The sequence below is a fragment of the Drosophila santomea genome, unplaced genomic scaffold, assembly GCF_016746245.2.
Source record: "Drosophila santomea strain STO CAGO 1482 unplaced genomic scaffold, Prin_Dsan_1.1 Segkk5_quiver_pilon_scaf, whole genome shotgun sequence".
Lineage (NCBI taxonomy): Eukaryota > Metazoa > Arthropoda > Insecta > Diptera > Drosophilidae > Drosophila > Drosophila santomea.
In genome coordinates, this window is record NW_025318991.1 from 113064 (window position 1) to 129887 (window position 16824).

Here is a 16824-nt window from a genome sequence, read left to right on the forward strand (position 1 = left end):
GCTTGCCACAGCGTCGACAACCAAGAGAAAAACAGCTAAGCAATAACTGAGTTTAATAAATGAAAGTTTTTTATTTGTATCTGCCATACATTTTACTTATTCTTTTAGAATGTTGCATGAAAACAAAATTTTTTTTGTGTTTGGAAGGGAACCCTGTGTAAAATATACGTAGGAATTTTATATAATATAATACAACAAAGTATGGACACTTCATAAGACGTTATGTGGAAATAGGCTATTATTTAACTTATCAGTGCCAATAACTTTAAGGAAATACCGTTTGGTAGCTCTGATAAAAAATAAACTTAATTTCCCAATTCTGACTAACTGTGTAAATATGGGCGATTGGGCTAAAAAAGCAGAGGATCAGGAGGTGTCTCAGCTGGTATTTGGGTGTTTATATAATTGTTTGTAAATATTTATCACCCATTTCTTTAATTTAGGTTGACAAACTTAATATAGATTCTGATACTGATAAAAAGTGTTTAGATTATGATTTACGAGTTCCTAAATCAGACGAGGAAAACGAATTTGATGTCGCTGAGTAAGTTTTGTTGAAAATGTAATTAGCTTCATAAGAATTACTGTGCTATTTAGTACCTTGATACCGCAACTGTAAATAATAATCGGACATCGGGACTACAGTTGATCTGCAGGGGCCTCCAAAAGATTAAACAAGAAAGTTATCTACATAATTTAGGCGCAGTGGTTTCTTCTTTGTAAAATTCTAAAGATCTAAAGATTTTGCGAGAACGTAAAGGAAAGTCCAGCGCAGGCAAACAAATTTGGTGGCCACGTACAGTAAATCACTTAAGTCATAATAAACCATGTGTTTTGTTATGTTTTAATCAAAAGGTATATTGCCTGAGAATATCGTGTCAAAGTTTCAAAAACTAATTCTTGATATTTCCGAAGATACATACATATGGCTTCCGGAAGTTACTGGCGTCGAGCCAGTCTTTCCATGACTGCAAACTTTAAAAATCATCTTCTCGAAACTATCAGGCATGCTCACGTAATCGAATTCGTAAGATTTTTACAATTTCGATTTAAAATCGTAAGAATTTTTCGATTTGTAAAACGGGCATTTTTGTATTGCCGAAATGAAAAGTAAATGCCATTTTTATATCAAATCAAATCATATTTACTAAGGGAAAAAAATAGTTTACCCAGTGGTCTATTGATGTTTATTCCTCATCACCACAAATTAATTCTGCCACTCAGGCACGTTGTTTGATTTTGACAAATAAAATAAAATAGGTGCTTGAGCAGCAAGAAGCGATATGAAACAGAGGTCTGCATGAATACAGTCAAAGCAGCATTTGGTACTCTTACTCAAAGTTCTGATTGACTGAGTGAGACATTGAATAAAACGGATTTGGCAAATGTGGTAAAGGCATGAGTAAAAAATTTACTATACCCGAACGGCGAGGCAATTCACGAATGAGTACTCGCGACCGAGTACTCGGAATGACCGAAACGGTTAACTGTGCGCCGCATTGGCGACGTCAAATTTATTGCGTATTTGTTTTTTCGTTTTTGTCTTGCTATTTAATACAAGACAGAAAAATAGAAAGACATGCCTTAATCAATTACAGAATGCTTAAACAACATTTTGTTAACAGTATCAGAATTGTTAAATTAATTAATAGTAATTTAGTAATAGTAAGTTATAGTATCAGAATTGTTAAATTAATTAAATTTCTAGCATCTGAAAATGCTCTATTATTAATGTGTTATTCTATTTACACATATATTATGTATCTACATATATTATGTTGTACATATGTACGTAATTTACTAAGAACTTACGCTTTCGTTCGAGATCTGAATTCTCATCATTGCCTATGCAAGCCATGAACGACGAAATTTCCAAAGTTTTATCCGAGTACTCTAAACATTTACTCTGCATTCACTCATTCTATCCATTCCGCTTTGGATTGAATTTCACTCATTTCGCATACAACGAAAACAACGCTAACCAATGCGCAATTTACTCATTTGAAACCGTTTCGGCACGCCGAATTGCGAGTTAGGCTTGTGAGTACTCAAATAACCGAAAATTTTGAGTGCACTCGTGCAGACCTCTAATATGAAACGAGACATTTCGATAGCAAACATTTTACGAAAACCAGAGCACCTAAAAACGAAATCTTACGAAAAAAAATTACGATTACCGGAGCATGCCTGTATGTTTTTCACAATGTTGCGAGTGACAATTCATCAGCGTTTATCTAGCTTTCAGTTTAAAGAGCATAAGAAATTGCTCTATATGGACTAAAGATTTAAAAAAAAAAACATTTAGACACTTTTTGAAAGCAACCATAACTAAATTTTTTGTGACGACAAAAGAAACCTCTCGAGTAAGAAAATAATTGTTTTGTTGACTTAAGACTGAAATTGTGGCGATATGATTTTAAGTCTTGGAAAAAAAATTTTGTTGTATTACCTCAGGCATATTATAATAAATATTATATGGATTTAAAAAGTGCCTGTAGAAAAGTGAGTGCAAAAATACCTTTTTTTTTGGCCTCTAAAGATAAATCCCCTCGTTACAGGATGTTTTTTTTAAGTTTTTGCAAACGTTAGTCTCTGCATTCCATTGTAATATAATCATGCACAATTTTCTGATTGAAAAGTTTTCATAGTGAGTTTTCTTGACCCCTAAACAAAAGAACGTTGACAAAAGTGCTCTACTAAAGAATTTCGTCTCACTATATTAGACGCAATTTTAAAGTTTTTTACTAGTCTTAAGTCATTCATGTACATTCGTATGCCTACAGTTAGATGTTTTTTTTTTTTTAACGCGCGAGTCCCACGGCTACCGCCACAATTCAATTCAATTATTTAATGCTACTTACCTATTTATATCGATTCTTGATGTGTTGGGGTTTTCGATAATATGAACTTTGTTCATTAAATGGATTTGGATAATTGAAGATTCCGCGAGTAACTTTTCAATTTTCAGCTTTGTTAATTCATACAGGATTAACAAGCAAACTTTCAAAATGATTTTGGAGGTAGTAAAGCTACATTTGCAAGTGACTAAATTGTCACACTCAATCCAATTGGCTGCTGTGTTGGGGTACCTGGCTACTGGCTGCTATCAGCTTTCGGCGACCAAGGACCATCATGTAAACATTGGACGCAGCACATTCGGGCTTCTCTGTTGGGATGCTATATCCCTCCAAATGTCTAGGCAACAAATGCAGAAATCTTCCGTAAACTTCTATAGAAGATATCAACTGCCAAGAATAGTTGCCTGTTTGGATGGAACTTATATTAGAATTCAGAAGCCTGTAAACAATTCTTCTGTTTTCTTTAATAGAAAGGGTTATTACAGTTTGAACGTCGTGGTATGTGTACATCAGAGAGCTGGAGAGCTTCATTTAACTCCCTACAGGAGCGCGGAGATTGGAACATATCAGCTTACATTTAACTTATGGCATGATCTAGCCAAAAACATTGTCGAACGGACTATTGAGTTGCTTAAAAGTCGTTTTCGTTGCCTGCAACGATGCTTAAATTATGAGCCATTGTTTTGTTGCATGGTTGTAAATGTATGATGTTCTTTGCACAATCTATTTAGAAGGCGAAACTTGATAATTACCGAGGAATTTCAATTTGACGATACAAAGGATACTTTGGACGACATTGAAGTAGAAGGAGATAATGACGGACAGCCTGAACGCGATGAAATTGTTTAGTCTCTCTTAGTGTAAAGATTGAACAAAAAGTTTACAAAAATAAAATTTATTTCATCACACCTACGGTTTTTTTTATAGTTGCTTTATTGGTCTAATTGGCTTAATATGGTATGGTATTTATTAAGAAGTTACTTCTTGATTGCATTATCCTCCTTTTGGATCCGCTTCCTTCTGGACCGCAAGTGCCTCCTTTTGCAGTCGCGCAGGCTTTGCAGGTCGAGAGAAGCGGCAGGATTGTTGCGACGACGCTTGGGTCTCGGCTCTTCGTCGCCATTTTAAGATAATGGGTATTCTGCAAACGATTTTTTATTTCGTCAACGCTCTTTATATTCAGCACATTACCCACGGAGGATGGAGCTTCATATACCGAACCGCCAACTCCGTCCACCATCTCGTACAAACCGCATAGCTTGGCAACTTCCGGATCCTCTTCACTTATTGGCAGCTGTGAATAAGTTGCCCTGATCTCCGCCTTATTTTTGGCAAGTTTCTTGCAGATGCATCCCTTCAAATCACACCAAATCCACTTCACTTATTGACAGTTGTCACACCAAATATGGAATATATTACTATAATATTCCACTTTTTTTATATTTGTGGAATAATCCTACCTTTTTCCTCTCTGAAACATCTTTTATTGAAGGGCCAATTCCATTCAAGGTGCTGCAAAATTCGACTCACTTCGCATCCTTCATGAACCCAAGCATGACCTCGTCCTGAAATGATGATTTGTACTTGCCACCAAAAACAATAGCTCTGTGTTTAATTGAAAATAAGGACTCAATACTTTTGTACTTACATTTTCAAATATGAAAATAGAGCGGACCCTTTTTTCACAGTTTACTTCCGATGTTCGCAATTACTTTTTTACACCACTTTGACCATTTAGGTACTTAAATTAAGTAGCATTACTTACAAACACCACTTTCGGCCATCCTTTTAATTAATTAATGCATTTTTTTTTATATATTATTAGTATTTTTACCTGCCTTTTTCGTTCCACGCAGTATGACAACCTTCGCGATAGCTATTGGTGACGTACTTATCGACCCCTTACCAAATCGTAAATTGTTGCCGACGGCAGCATGGCAGAATGATTTGGAATAAACATCAATAGACCACTAAGTAAACTGTTTATTCCCTTAGTAAAAAGGATCTGATTTTATATAAAAAAAAGGCATTTAATTTTCATTTCGGCCAGACAAATGTGCCCGTTTTACAATTGAAGAATTCTTACGATTTCGAAAACTGGAGCCAAAATTGTTCGATTTCAAATCAAAATCGAAAAAATCTTACGAATTCGATTACCGGAGCATGCCTGAGTATTCGTAGTTTGTTATGGTGGGTTTTAGCAGCAATACCGTATAATTGGTAGCAAAAAATAGGCCAGGAGCTAATATGCACAATATTCTTATAATGGTTAGCAGTCACTTAAAAAATGAACAAGAGAGAACGCTGTAGTAGAGTTCCTTCTGGCATGGATGTTGAAATTTTTCGTTCGATAGAAATTTACAAGACTGATACAAAAATGAAAAAATATCGAAACATTTTTCAAAAGTGTGGGCGTGGCAGCTTTGGGGTGTTTGTGGGCGTTAGATTGGGCGTGGGAAAAGTTGTTTAACAAATCAATAGAAATTTACAAGACCAATTCAAAAATGAAAAAATATCGAAACATTTTTCAAAAGTGTGGGCATGGCAGTTTTGGGCGGTTTGTGGGCGTTAGAGTGGGCGTGGCAACATGAATTAACAAACTTGTCTCTGGGGTCTGTAACAAACTTGCGCTGCGTATATGTCTCTGGGTCTGTATGCTTAATCTTAACTTTCTAGCTTTTATAGTTTTTGAGATCTCGACGTTCATATGGACGGACAGACGGACATGGCCATATCGACACGGCTTGATCCTGATCAAGAATATATATACATTATATGGTCGGAAACGCTTCCTTCTGCCTGTTACATATGTACTTTTCAAAGAATCTAGTATACCCCTTTACTCTGCGAGTAACGGGTATAAAAACCATCGTATTCGTCATGAAAATTAAAAAGAAAAATAATGATTTTCTCGATTGCACTTCCACCAGCTGAGTAACGTCTAAACTCGACTAAAGCGCTCACTCTTGTTTTTATAAGTTTTTTAGATTTTGTTATTGGATGCCCTTTTAGGGGCAATACTAGTCCTTAAGCTTATTGGATAAAATAAATGTATACAATTTGTATTTTGTTTTTCCTTGCATCTCTGCGAGACTGCTATAAGCATCGTTCTTCGGTAAGCTAGGAAAGGTAAATTAATTACCATTAGTCTATTGGAATAAGAATGTAATATAGAGTTTGAATCTCAATTTTCGCACCGTAAAGCAAACAGTCAGAAATTTTTTTGGAGTGAACAACTCTATATTGCGGACCCCAAACAGGTAATCCATACCCAAGAATCGGACGGACTAGTGAAATGAATAAGGTTTTAGTCATGCAAAGACCACCATTTATAAGTCCTAGCACACCCCTACCCTTATTAAAAATAAAAGAAATATGCTCTAAAAACTAAAGTTTAGGTTTCAGAAAAAGACCAAGTGTTAGTGTAGAGTGTGTCGCGTGTCTTGGGTAGACACGACAAAAGGTCATAACTTTACCACTTAAAGCCATTTAAGTTTAGTACGTTATCACGGAACCATATTTTAAAACCTATTTAGATCGGTTTGTAAGCCCGAATGGCAAGAAATTTTCTTATACTTCAGGCATAATTTAACATCCTCTGCGTACATACATAGGTACACGCGAATGCTTTAGTACTAAGGGAAGATCATTAATAAACAAACTAAAAAGAAGCAGACCAAGGTGGATCCCCTGTGAGACGCCGGATGTGACTCGGAGAAGACAAGAAAGACAACCCGTTTATAAAGGACCCGTTGCGTCCCGCCGTTCAGATAAATACAATTTGAAAGATCAACAGGGAAACCTAATAAATCACGTTTCCAAAAGTGAATGATTAACACAGTCAAGTGCTTTACTTAAGTCAGTGAAGATGACATCTGTTTTAAGATTCATTTTGAAGCCCAATATTACAAAAGAATTTATATATTCTGAGAATTCAGAAGACGGCGGAATATAAGAACACGCAATATAAACAGAGCTATCAGAAAAAGTATTAGAAAATGTCATAAAAAAGTACCACCTCAGACGTGAGGATAGACCTAACCGCAATTAGGACTCCACCCACCCGTCTGGAGGTAGACTGTATATTGTGTACATAACCGGGAAAACTTCAGAGTTAAGTATCTCCGGCTTTAACCAAGTCTTTTGAAGCAGAATGATATGGGTTGCAAAGGAAAGGCTATCAAAATACAATTTCGTCGAAAATAATTAAGTTATCTTGAACGATGAAATGTCCCTAGCGTAAGAAAAGTTAAATTTGTTGCTACATGAATTTTTTGTACATGATTCATGTAAAGAAAACGCGTCGTTCTATCGATGGTGCTGGATAGCTCAAGAAATATTTAAAATATAATTTTTTGAGTGACTAATATAGGATACCCAGCGTATACGATAAATTTGAGCAGGTGTTTGTCCAGTCGTGTCATGTTTAATTTTATGGTTGCATGTCTTAAGGATAGTTTGTATCATGCCTAATTTTACTTCTTCGTCATCAGATGAATTGATTATACGGTATTAAGAATTTTAGTATAGTTCCTCTACTATCAATAATAGTAGTAGAAACTTCAAAATTAGGCGAGGCCAAAATATGTTTGACATTGATAGATCGTGAGATCGAGGAAACTACTTTAGAGGCCGAAAAAAAGATATTTTTTTGCAGTTGTAGAGATATGAAGACAATTCTTTTAATATCCATGTTTGGCTATGCAGCCCGCCGCCAGTAGCAGCTCATCATAAATTTGATTTATTTATTTAATTTTTATCATTCTTGTACATTGCTCTGTGCAGCAATAGATTTTGCATTCCCCTTCGTGCTGTGTTCCTCTATCTCTCAATAGAGAGCGAGTTCAGCTGTTTATCTTTATCTTGTAGCACTTGCTCATTTGTCTTCTGCATAGCAAAGTCAGTAACAAATTAAGTGTTGATGACATGGTACTGCTGTAATCTTTATCGTGAACTCTAAAACAGTTAAACCTATTTTGGTGCACTTGTGTGTGTAAAAGTTAATAAAACATAAATTCAAGTCGCCTGACACCCGCTATTGCGCAAAAAAATGTTCTAAATGTAAGGTGCAATGCACTTGACCAAAACGCTCAGCCATGACCACACGAGCGTCTGTTTCACCACACGATCATCCGCTCCACAAATAATAAAAATGCCCTTGCCCAAATTGCTGACCTAGCGTCTGCGACACATCCGCGATTTTTCAGCAACAAGGCCTCTGCCGCGACCGACGCCAGCGACAGCGCTTTTTATGGTCAGATTAGGTTACAATAATTTAGTCGTCAAATATAACCAAATAAAACGGACGGTCTTTGACCGCTCAACAAATTTTAATTTCTTACTATGTATTATAAAATATTTATTATACCCGTTACTCGTAGAGTAACGAGTCGCTCTGACCATGTGAACGTCGAGATCTCTAGAACTATAAAAGTTGAGATTAGGCATACAGACTCTAGAGAAGTAGACGCAGCGCAAGTTTGTCGATTCATGTTGCCACGCCCACTCTAACGCCCACAAACCGCCCAAAGCTGCCACGCCCACACTTTTGAAAAATGTTTTGATATTTTTTCATTTTTGTATTAGTCTTGTAAATTTCTATCAATTTGCCAAAAAACTTTTTGCCACGCCCACTCTAACGCCCACAAACCGCCAAAAACTGTCAGTGTTGAAATTTCTTCTTCGCACATCCACTAGCTGAGTAACGGGTATCAGATAGTCGGGGAACTCGAACTTTGTGTCGTCAGAAGTTATTCCCGCCAAATCGACTCGGCTATTGATCCTGATTAAGAATATATATACTTTATATGGTCGGAAACCATTTTTAAAACAATATATTAATAATCGTAAAAAAAAAAGAACAGAACAAAAATATAATTTTTTCAAAATTTACAACACAAAAAATTTTTTTTCCTCGAGAAAATATAAAAAATATTATGTTAAACAAAACATGTTAAGCATTAAACAAAAAAACCCCAATAACCTAGTTAGAGCACTGTCTTAAACGCGCAACCCTCTCTATCCAAGATTAGATGATTGAGCTTGAAAGTGGCAGAAACATTGCAGGAGCAGATTCCCGCGTTCTCCAGGTCAATGAATCCACCTGCAAATTTTGTTGTCGCTAATGACGAAACGATTAAACAATGAAACAAAATGTATACCACCTCAATACAGTGCCTGATTAGTTAAGTGCTTACGAGAATTTTCTGGTAAACGAACCGAATTTAATTCATGGAGAAAGTCAGTGGAGAGAGTATTGAGTGCCTACGAGGCAACGATGGGCAGCCCCAAATATTTCGGTATCCTGCATACCATAATAGCATAGCATAAGAAATAAAGTAATAGGTCACGCAGACGCGGTACTAGAATCTTATAATGTGCCGTTGGATTTGTCCGCCATATCCAGATGTCTGACTCTGCATTATTTTGATAAACGTCATGTAAAGACTTTAGAGCATCAGATGACAACAATGATGAAAAATAGCCAAACGGTAGAAGAGTATTGTAAGGAGATTTACCACCATCTCTCCTTGATACTTAACGCGGTAGGATGTTTGGAACCAGAAAGGGTCATGACTGAGTTCTATAGGGACAGGGTTCTGGATACTTTTGTTAGGGGTTACCTAAACTTCTGGGTATTAAAGAACCACAAGACTTGCCCCAAGCACTACACTTGTGCCTAAAGCTTGATACAGCTTATGCTAACTATAGAAACTATTAGACCAACACAAGTTCTATCCGTACCCTTACCCAGAAGCAAGATCAATTATAATGATATTCCAGTAGTGCGATAACAACCACATCTATACCAGCAACTCTTTAATTACGGTCCACCACGACAACAATACCAATCACCGTACCAACAATTTAGACCACAGTCATTCCCAAGAAACAGCTGTTGATAACGGGTTTCCAACCCCAACACATCGACCATTGGCACATAAACCATTACCAAAATCAGAACCAATGGAGGTTGACCCTAGGCAAATTAAACGCTCAAACAGGAACAGGAACAGGAACTGGAACAGGAAAACGCAGTTGGAGAATTCGACAAGACCCTACAAGAATACACAGATAGGAAAGACGTATTAGTAAATTACCCGGTCCTCCTTGCCATACTTCGAAGCAAATGTAGGGGGCGGGAAGACATTAAAAATTCTAATTGACGTTCCGACGTTCCCATTACATTTTTCTTACTTCCCACACAACACTTTTGATGCTATTTTAGGATACGATAGCCATGCAAACAACTATTTAGACCAAGAAGAATCTAATGATCATAAAAAACCGTTTTAAATTACATATAAAGAAAGACCTAAGTAAACTGTCCAATAAATACCTACAACTCTTTGCCAGGCCGAACGAAAAGCTAACGTTCGTAACTAACGTCAAAGGGGACATACGGACTAACCCGTCTATTCAAAATTTTATCAATACCCTATGTCTCTTAAGGAGGAGGTGGACAGACAAATAAAGGAACTCCTCAATGATGGCATCATTCGACCCTCAAGGTCATCGTTCAATTCACCAGTGTGGATTGTCCCCGAAAAGACTGATGCATCGGCAAAAAAAAATAAAGGATGGTTACAGACTACCGCAAGTTGAATAAAGTAACTATTGCGGATAAATATCCCATACCTTAAATAAATTAGGTACTCTCGCAACTCGGAAACAATAAACTGTTTTCCGTACTCAATCCCAAAATACGAGTTTACACGACTCCCCTTTGGGCTCAAAAATAATCCATCTATTCTAGAGACCACATAGGAAAGATATGTTATATCTACATATGGGCCATTCCATGCTGTCGCACGGGACATTAGTACGCTTTTAAAGGAAAAAAAAATACACAATTAAAGCATTTTAAATTTGGCGAGTGGGTTTAAATTATTACTCTCCCATAGCTCTATTATTGGTGAAAAAGTTGAGTTCCAACCAACTTTTCATTTTCAAGATAATTGCAAAAAACTACCGCTGTCGCACGGGACAAAAAATGGAAGACGAGGGTGACCTTCGCGTGGAATTGCCCATATATAGACGATATTGTAGTTTTCAGTAAAGATTAGAAAACACATTCACAAAACTTGGAGACAATTTTAACATGACAAGTGCGAGTTTTTCAAATACCGGGTGGAATTCCTCGGATTTATAATAATTATATATAATAATCCAGCTAAAGTCACAGCAATTGCCGAATTTACAAACCCAAAAACTTTGAAGGAATTAAGATTGGAATAATAATGCAAGAATCAAAAGGTAGAAGGCGACTTTGGAAGAATACGACTACGAATTGGAATATAAACCTGGAAAAGCAAACGTAGTAGCAGACGCTCTGTCAGATCAATTCAATAGTGCCGAGAGTTCAACTCACGATTTAATTCCTAGCATGGAAGTCCCCATAATCGTATTTAAAAACCAAATTTCTCTTTTCACTTCGAAGTCTGACCACTACAAGTTTAGTATACCCTTCCTAACTTTCCATAGGCTCGAGATTCACAGGGAACAATACCACAAAGACGAATTAATAAAACTCCTCAAGACATATCTCAACGCATCTGTTATTAATGGCATACAAACTTAGAACCAATTATGGCTGAAATTCAAAAAATATACCTAGTCCATTTTAAGAGGTATAGAATTCGTTTCACACAATCAAAGGTAACAGATTTGGCAAACGTCCAAGTTAAGGAAATCTTAAAAGTTCATAATAGAGCTCATAGGGGTTTTCATGAAAATAAGCTTCAGCTGTCCGAAGGATTTTATTTTCAAAAAATGAAGAGGAAGATAGACACGATAGTTGGGCAATGCAAATTTGCAGAGGGATAATACGACAGAAATTCTCCAAACCCGGAATTAAAACAGATTATCCATTTCGACATCTACTCCACCAAAAGATGTACGTTCCCAAGTACGTTGTGATGGACAACGAAAAAGCTCTCAATTCAGTTAGAATTAACGCCAGATTAGGTTCAAAATAATCATTCAAATTCAAAAAGGAAATAGTTAAAGAGAATAACAAAACCACTATAATAACAGAGACAGACAGGACAGTATATAAAAGTAACTTAAAAAATGACTGACCCTTTTTGCAGAATACTGACTTTCCCAGACCGGAGCCAAAACAACCATGGAAAATTCGAACTATACGGACGTACAAACGGCAACGATTCATAAGGGAATAGGTAAAATAAGAACATCAACAACCGGACTAATACATATCATTGATCTGAAGCATATCGAAGACACACTAAATAAACGAGCTGAACACATAGAAAATAGCGGACAACTACCATATCCTGAACCACGAAATGAATCTAACTTTCTACACTTTCTACGAAATTAACTCCCTCTTCCGTAACAGTAGACCCACTAATTTATTGGGCACTGCATGCAAATCAGACGTCTGCATGAATACAGTCAAAGCTGCATTTGGTACTCTTTCTCAAAGTTCTGACTGACTGAGTGAGACATTGAGTAAAACGGATTTGGCAAATGTGGTAAAGGCATGAGTAAAAAATTTACTATAACCGAACGGCGAGGCAATGCACGAATGAGTACTCGGAATAACCGAAACGGTTAACTGTGCGCCGCATTGGCGACGTCAAATTTATTCCGTATTTGTTTTTTCGTTTTTGTCTTGCTTTTTAACACAAGACAGAAAAATAGAAAGACATGTATTAATCAATTACTGAATGCAGAAACATAATTTTGTTTATAGTATCAAAATTGTTAAATTAATTAATAGTAATTTAGTAATAGTAATTTATAGTATCAGAATTGTTAAATTAATTAAATTTCTAGCACATGAAAATGTGTTATTCTATTTACACATATATTATTTTTTTTTACAATTTACAATTACTAAAGTACTTACGCTTTCGTCCAAACTCTGCATTTTTATTATTATAAAATTTTCTGCTCAGCTGCGTCTGCCCTGCAAGCCATGAATGAGGAGAATGTCAAAATTTTATCCGAGTACTCTAAACATTTACTCTGCATCCACTCATTCTATCCATTCCGCTTTGGTTTGAATTTCACTCATTCCACATACAACAAAAACAAAGCTAGCCAATGCGCAATTAACTCTATTGAAACCGTTTCGGCGCGCCGAATTGCGACTTAAGCTTGTGAGTACTCATATAACCGAAAATTTTGAGTGCACTCGTGCAGACGTCTAATGCAAATACGTGGCAGGTACCCCAGATCATGACGACTTTACATCCTTAGAAAACAACGCTAACGATTATAGATAACACTAATAAACATGTAGTAATCAATAACCAATTTAGGGTCAGACTTGATAAATTGTCTAGTGTCACTTATTCCATAACTAATTTTATTAGAAACAAGAGAGAACGCTATAGTCGAGTTCCGCGACTATCTGATACCCGTTACTCAGCTAGTGGAAGTGCGGAGGAGAGTTGGCAAATCGATAGAAATTTACAAGACCAATACAAAAATGAAAAAATATCAAAACATTTTTCAAAAGTGTGCGCGTTGCAGTTTTGGGCTGTTTGTGGGCGTTAGAGTGGGCGTGGCAAAAAGTTGTTTGGCAAATCGATAGAAATTTACAAGACCAATACAAAAACGAAAAAATATCAAAACATTTTTCAGAAGTGTGGTCGTGGCAGTTTTTGGCGGTTTGTGGGCGTTAGAGTGGGCGTGGCAACATGAATCGACAAACTAATCTCAACTTTCTAGCTTTTGTAGTTCCTGAGATCTCGACGTTCATACTGACGGACAGACGGACATGGTCAGATCGACTCGGCTATTGATCCCGATTAAGAATATATAAACTTTATATGGTCGGAAACGCTTCCTTTTGCCTGTTACATACTTTTTAACGAATCTAGTAAACCCTTCTACTCTACGAGTAACGGGTATAAAAATTATCACTTTGCGTATGAGATAACATAATCTTCAAACCAAGTTAGGCTCATCAAAAAACAAATTATAAATATAAAGTATTCCATTCAATGGGCGAAAATTAACTTAATAAATACATTTATATTAGGGGAAAATAAAGTTTACGAGGTAAACAAAATTTTTGAAAATGGAAATTCACGAGTTCATTCCATTTTTTGGCCGAGATGAAATTTTTAATTTCCAGTAAATAAAACCATTCACGTTTAAATGACAAAACGTTCTGAGTGATGTTATGCTAAAAAATGTCAAACTTTCCAATGGAAATGTCAGATTGCACCATGCAACACTTATTGTTGCCTAGGCCAGAAATATATATAGCAGCCCTCGTACTATAGGTAGCCCCTTCGAACTTAAGCAAATAAAGTCAAATAAAGAGGAAAGAGTTAATTAAATATTAATTCAATAACACATGTGAGATGCAATGCACTTGCCGAAAACGCTGAGCCACGACCACACGAGCGTCCGCTCCACCACACGAGCATCCGCTCAAATAATAATTTAAAACAAAGAAAAAAAATACCACTGCGTTTAGAATGGGTTTCTTGATGAATATCATACCCATGTAGTTTGCAGTGCGACCTAGAACAAAAGTGTATATTGCTAACCAATGTGAAATCAATAAGATGATTTAACACAAAGAGCTGCAGATCTAGGGCTTTGTTAGCAAGACTGTCGGCGTTTCACACACAAATGAGATTTTACTCATGTTTGGGCTATGTTAACTGGGAGTAGTCCAACGAGTGCTTAAGCAGTGCCTGAAGAATTTTGTGGCAATAAGTTTTAAGACAAGTCCCATTATCGACACCATCATTTGGAAAAACTTGTCTATCTGAGCAATTAGGACCATCAGTGTTTCGTTGGATTGCAAAAGCATTTGCTCTTGACGTTTGCATTGCTGGTCATTGAACAGTTGCTACGAGTGGCGTCGCTGTTGGGATGACTCCTGCTGGCGATCTGGCTACTGTTGTTGTTGAGATCTTTGTTGTTTTGGTCATGGCCAGGTCCGGCCATATATATTCTTGATCAGGATCAATAGCCGAGTCGATCTGGCCATGTCCGTCCGTCTGTATGAACGCTGAGATCTCTGAAACTACTAGAGCTAGAAGGTTGAGATTAAGCACACGGACTCCAGAGACATACACGCAGCGCAAGTTTGTCTATTCATGTTGCCACGCCCACTCTAACGCCCAAAGCTGCCACGCCCACACTTTTGAAAATTGTTTTAATATTTTTCCATTTTTGTATTGGTCTTATAAATTTCTATCGATTTGCAAAAAAACTTTTAGCCACGCCCACTTTAACGACTCTGCATTTTTATTATTATAAAATTTTCTGCTCAGCTGCGTCTGCCCTGCAAGCCATGAATGAGGAGAATGTCAAAATTTTATCCGAGTACTCTAAACATTTACTCTGCATCCACTCATTCTATCCATTCCGCTTTGGTTTGAATTTCACTCATTCCACATACAACAAAAACAAAGCTAGCCAATGCGCAATTAACTCTATTGAAACCGTTTCGGCGCGCCGAATTGCGACTTAAGCTTGTGAGTACTCATATAACCGAAAATTTTGAGTGCACTCGTGCAGACGTCTAATGCAAATACGTGGCAGGTACCCCAGATCATGACGACTTTACATCCTTAGAAAACAACGCTAACGATTATAGATAACACTAATAAACATGTAGTAATCAATAACCAATTTAGGGTCAGACTTGATAAATTGTCTAGTGTCACTTATTCCATAACTAATTTTATTAGAAACAAGAGAGAACGCTATAGTCGAGTTCCGCGACTATCTGATACCCGTTACTCAGCTAGTGGAAGTGCGGAGGAGAGTTGGCAAATCGATAGAAATTTACAAGACCAATACAAAAATGAAAAAATATCAAAACATTTTTCAAAAGTGTGCGCGTTGCAGTTTTGGGCTGTTTGTGGGCGTTAGAGTGGGCGTGGCAAAAAGTTGTTTGGCAAATCGATAGAAATTTACAAGACCAATACAAAAACGAAAAAATATCAAAACATTTTTCAGAAGTGTGGTCGTGGCAGTTTTTGGCGGTTTGTGGGCGTTAGAGTGGGCGTGGCAACATGAATCGACAAACTAATCTCAACTTTCTAGCTTTTGTAGTTCCTGAGATCTCGACGTTCATACTGACGGACAGACGGACATGGTCAGATCGACTCGGCTATTGATCCCGATTAAGAATATATAAACTTTATATGGTCGGAAACGCTTCCTTTTGCCTGTTACATACTTTTTAACGAATCTAGTAAACCCTTCTACTCTACGAGTAACGGGTATAAAAATTATCACTTTGCGTATGAGATAACATAATCTTCAAACCAAGTTAGGCTCATCAAAAAACAAATTATAAATATAAAGTATTCCATTCAATGGGCGAAAATTAACTTAATAAATACATTTATATTAGGGGAAAATAAAGTTTACGAGGTAAACAAAATTTTTGAAAATGGAAATTCACGAGTTCATTCCATTTTTTGGCCGAGATGAAATTTTTAATTTCCAGTAAATAAAACCATTCACGTTTAAATGACAAAACGTTCTGAGTGATGTTATGCTAAAAAATGTCAAACTTTCCAATGGAAATGTCAGATTGCACCATGCAACACTTATTGTTGCCTAGGCCAGAAATATATATAGCAGCCCTCGTACTATAGGTAGCCCCTTCGAACTTAAGCAAATAAAGTCAAATAAAGAGGAAAGAGTTAATTAAATATTAATTCAATAACACATGTGAGATGCAATGCACTTGCCGAAAACGCTGAGCCACGACCACACGAGCGTCCGCTCCACCACACGAGCATCCGCTCAAATAATAATTTAAAACAAAGAAAAAAATACCACTGCGTTTAGAATGGGTTTCTTGATGAATATCATACCCATGTAGTTTGCAGTGCGACCTAGAACAAAAGTGTATATTGCTAACCAATGTGAAATCAATAAGATGATTTAACACAAAGAGCTGCAGATCTAGGGCTTTGTTAGCAAGACTGTCGGCGTTTCACACACAAATGAGATT

General features: G+C 36.7%; 1 protein-coding gene and 1 pseudogene across 4 annotated transcripts in view; both read left to right on the top strand.

Moving 5' to 3' along the window:
• The first annotated feature begins 227 nt into the window (after positions 1–227).
• LOC120457591 (DEAD-box helicase Dbp80) overlaps positions 228–16824 on the top strand; it is a 195776-nt gene continuing 179179 nt past the window's right edge. For all 4 annotated transcript variants that reach the window (XR_005617035.1, XM_039645101.2, XM_039645102.1 and 1 more), the window contains exons 1-2: positions 228–385; positions 444–544. Coding sequence is in view for 3 of the 4 variants with exons in the window: in XM_039645101.2 (XP_039501035.1) it covers positions 338–385; positions 444–544 (149 nt within the window). In the remaining variant the exon portion in view is untranslated. The remainder of the gene's footprint in view (positions 386–443; positions 545–16824) is intronic.
• Positions 2907–3707, top strand: LOC120457595 (annotated as a pseudogene).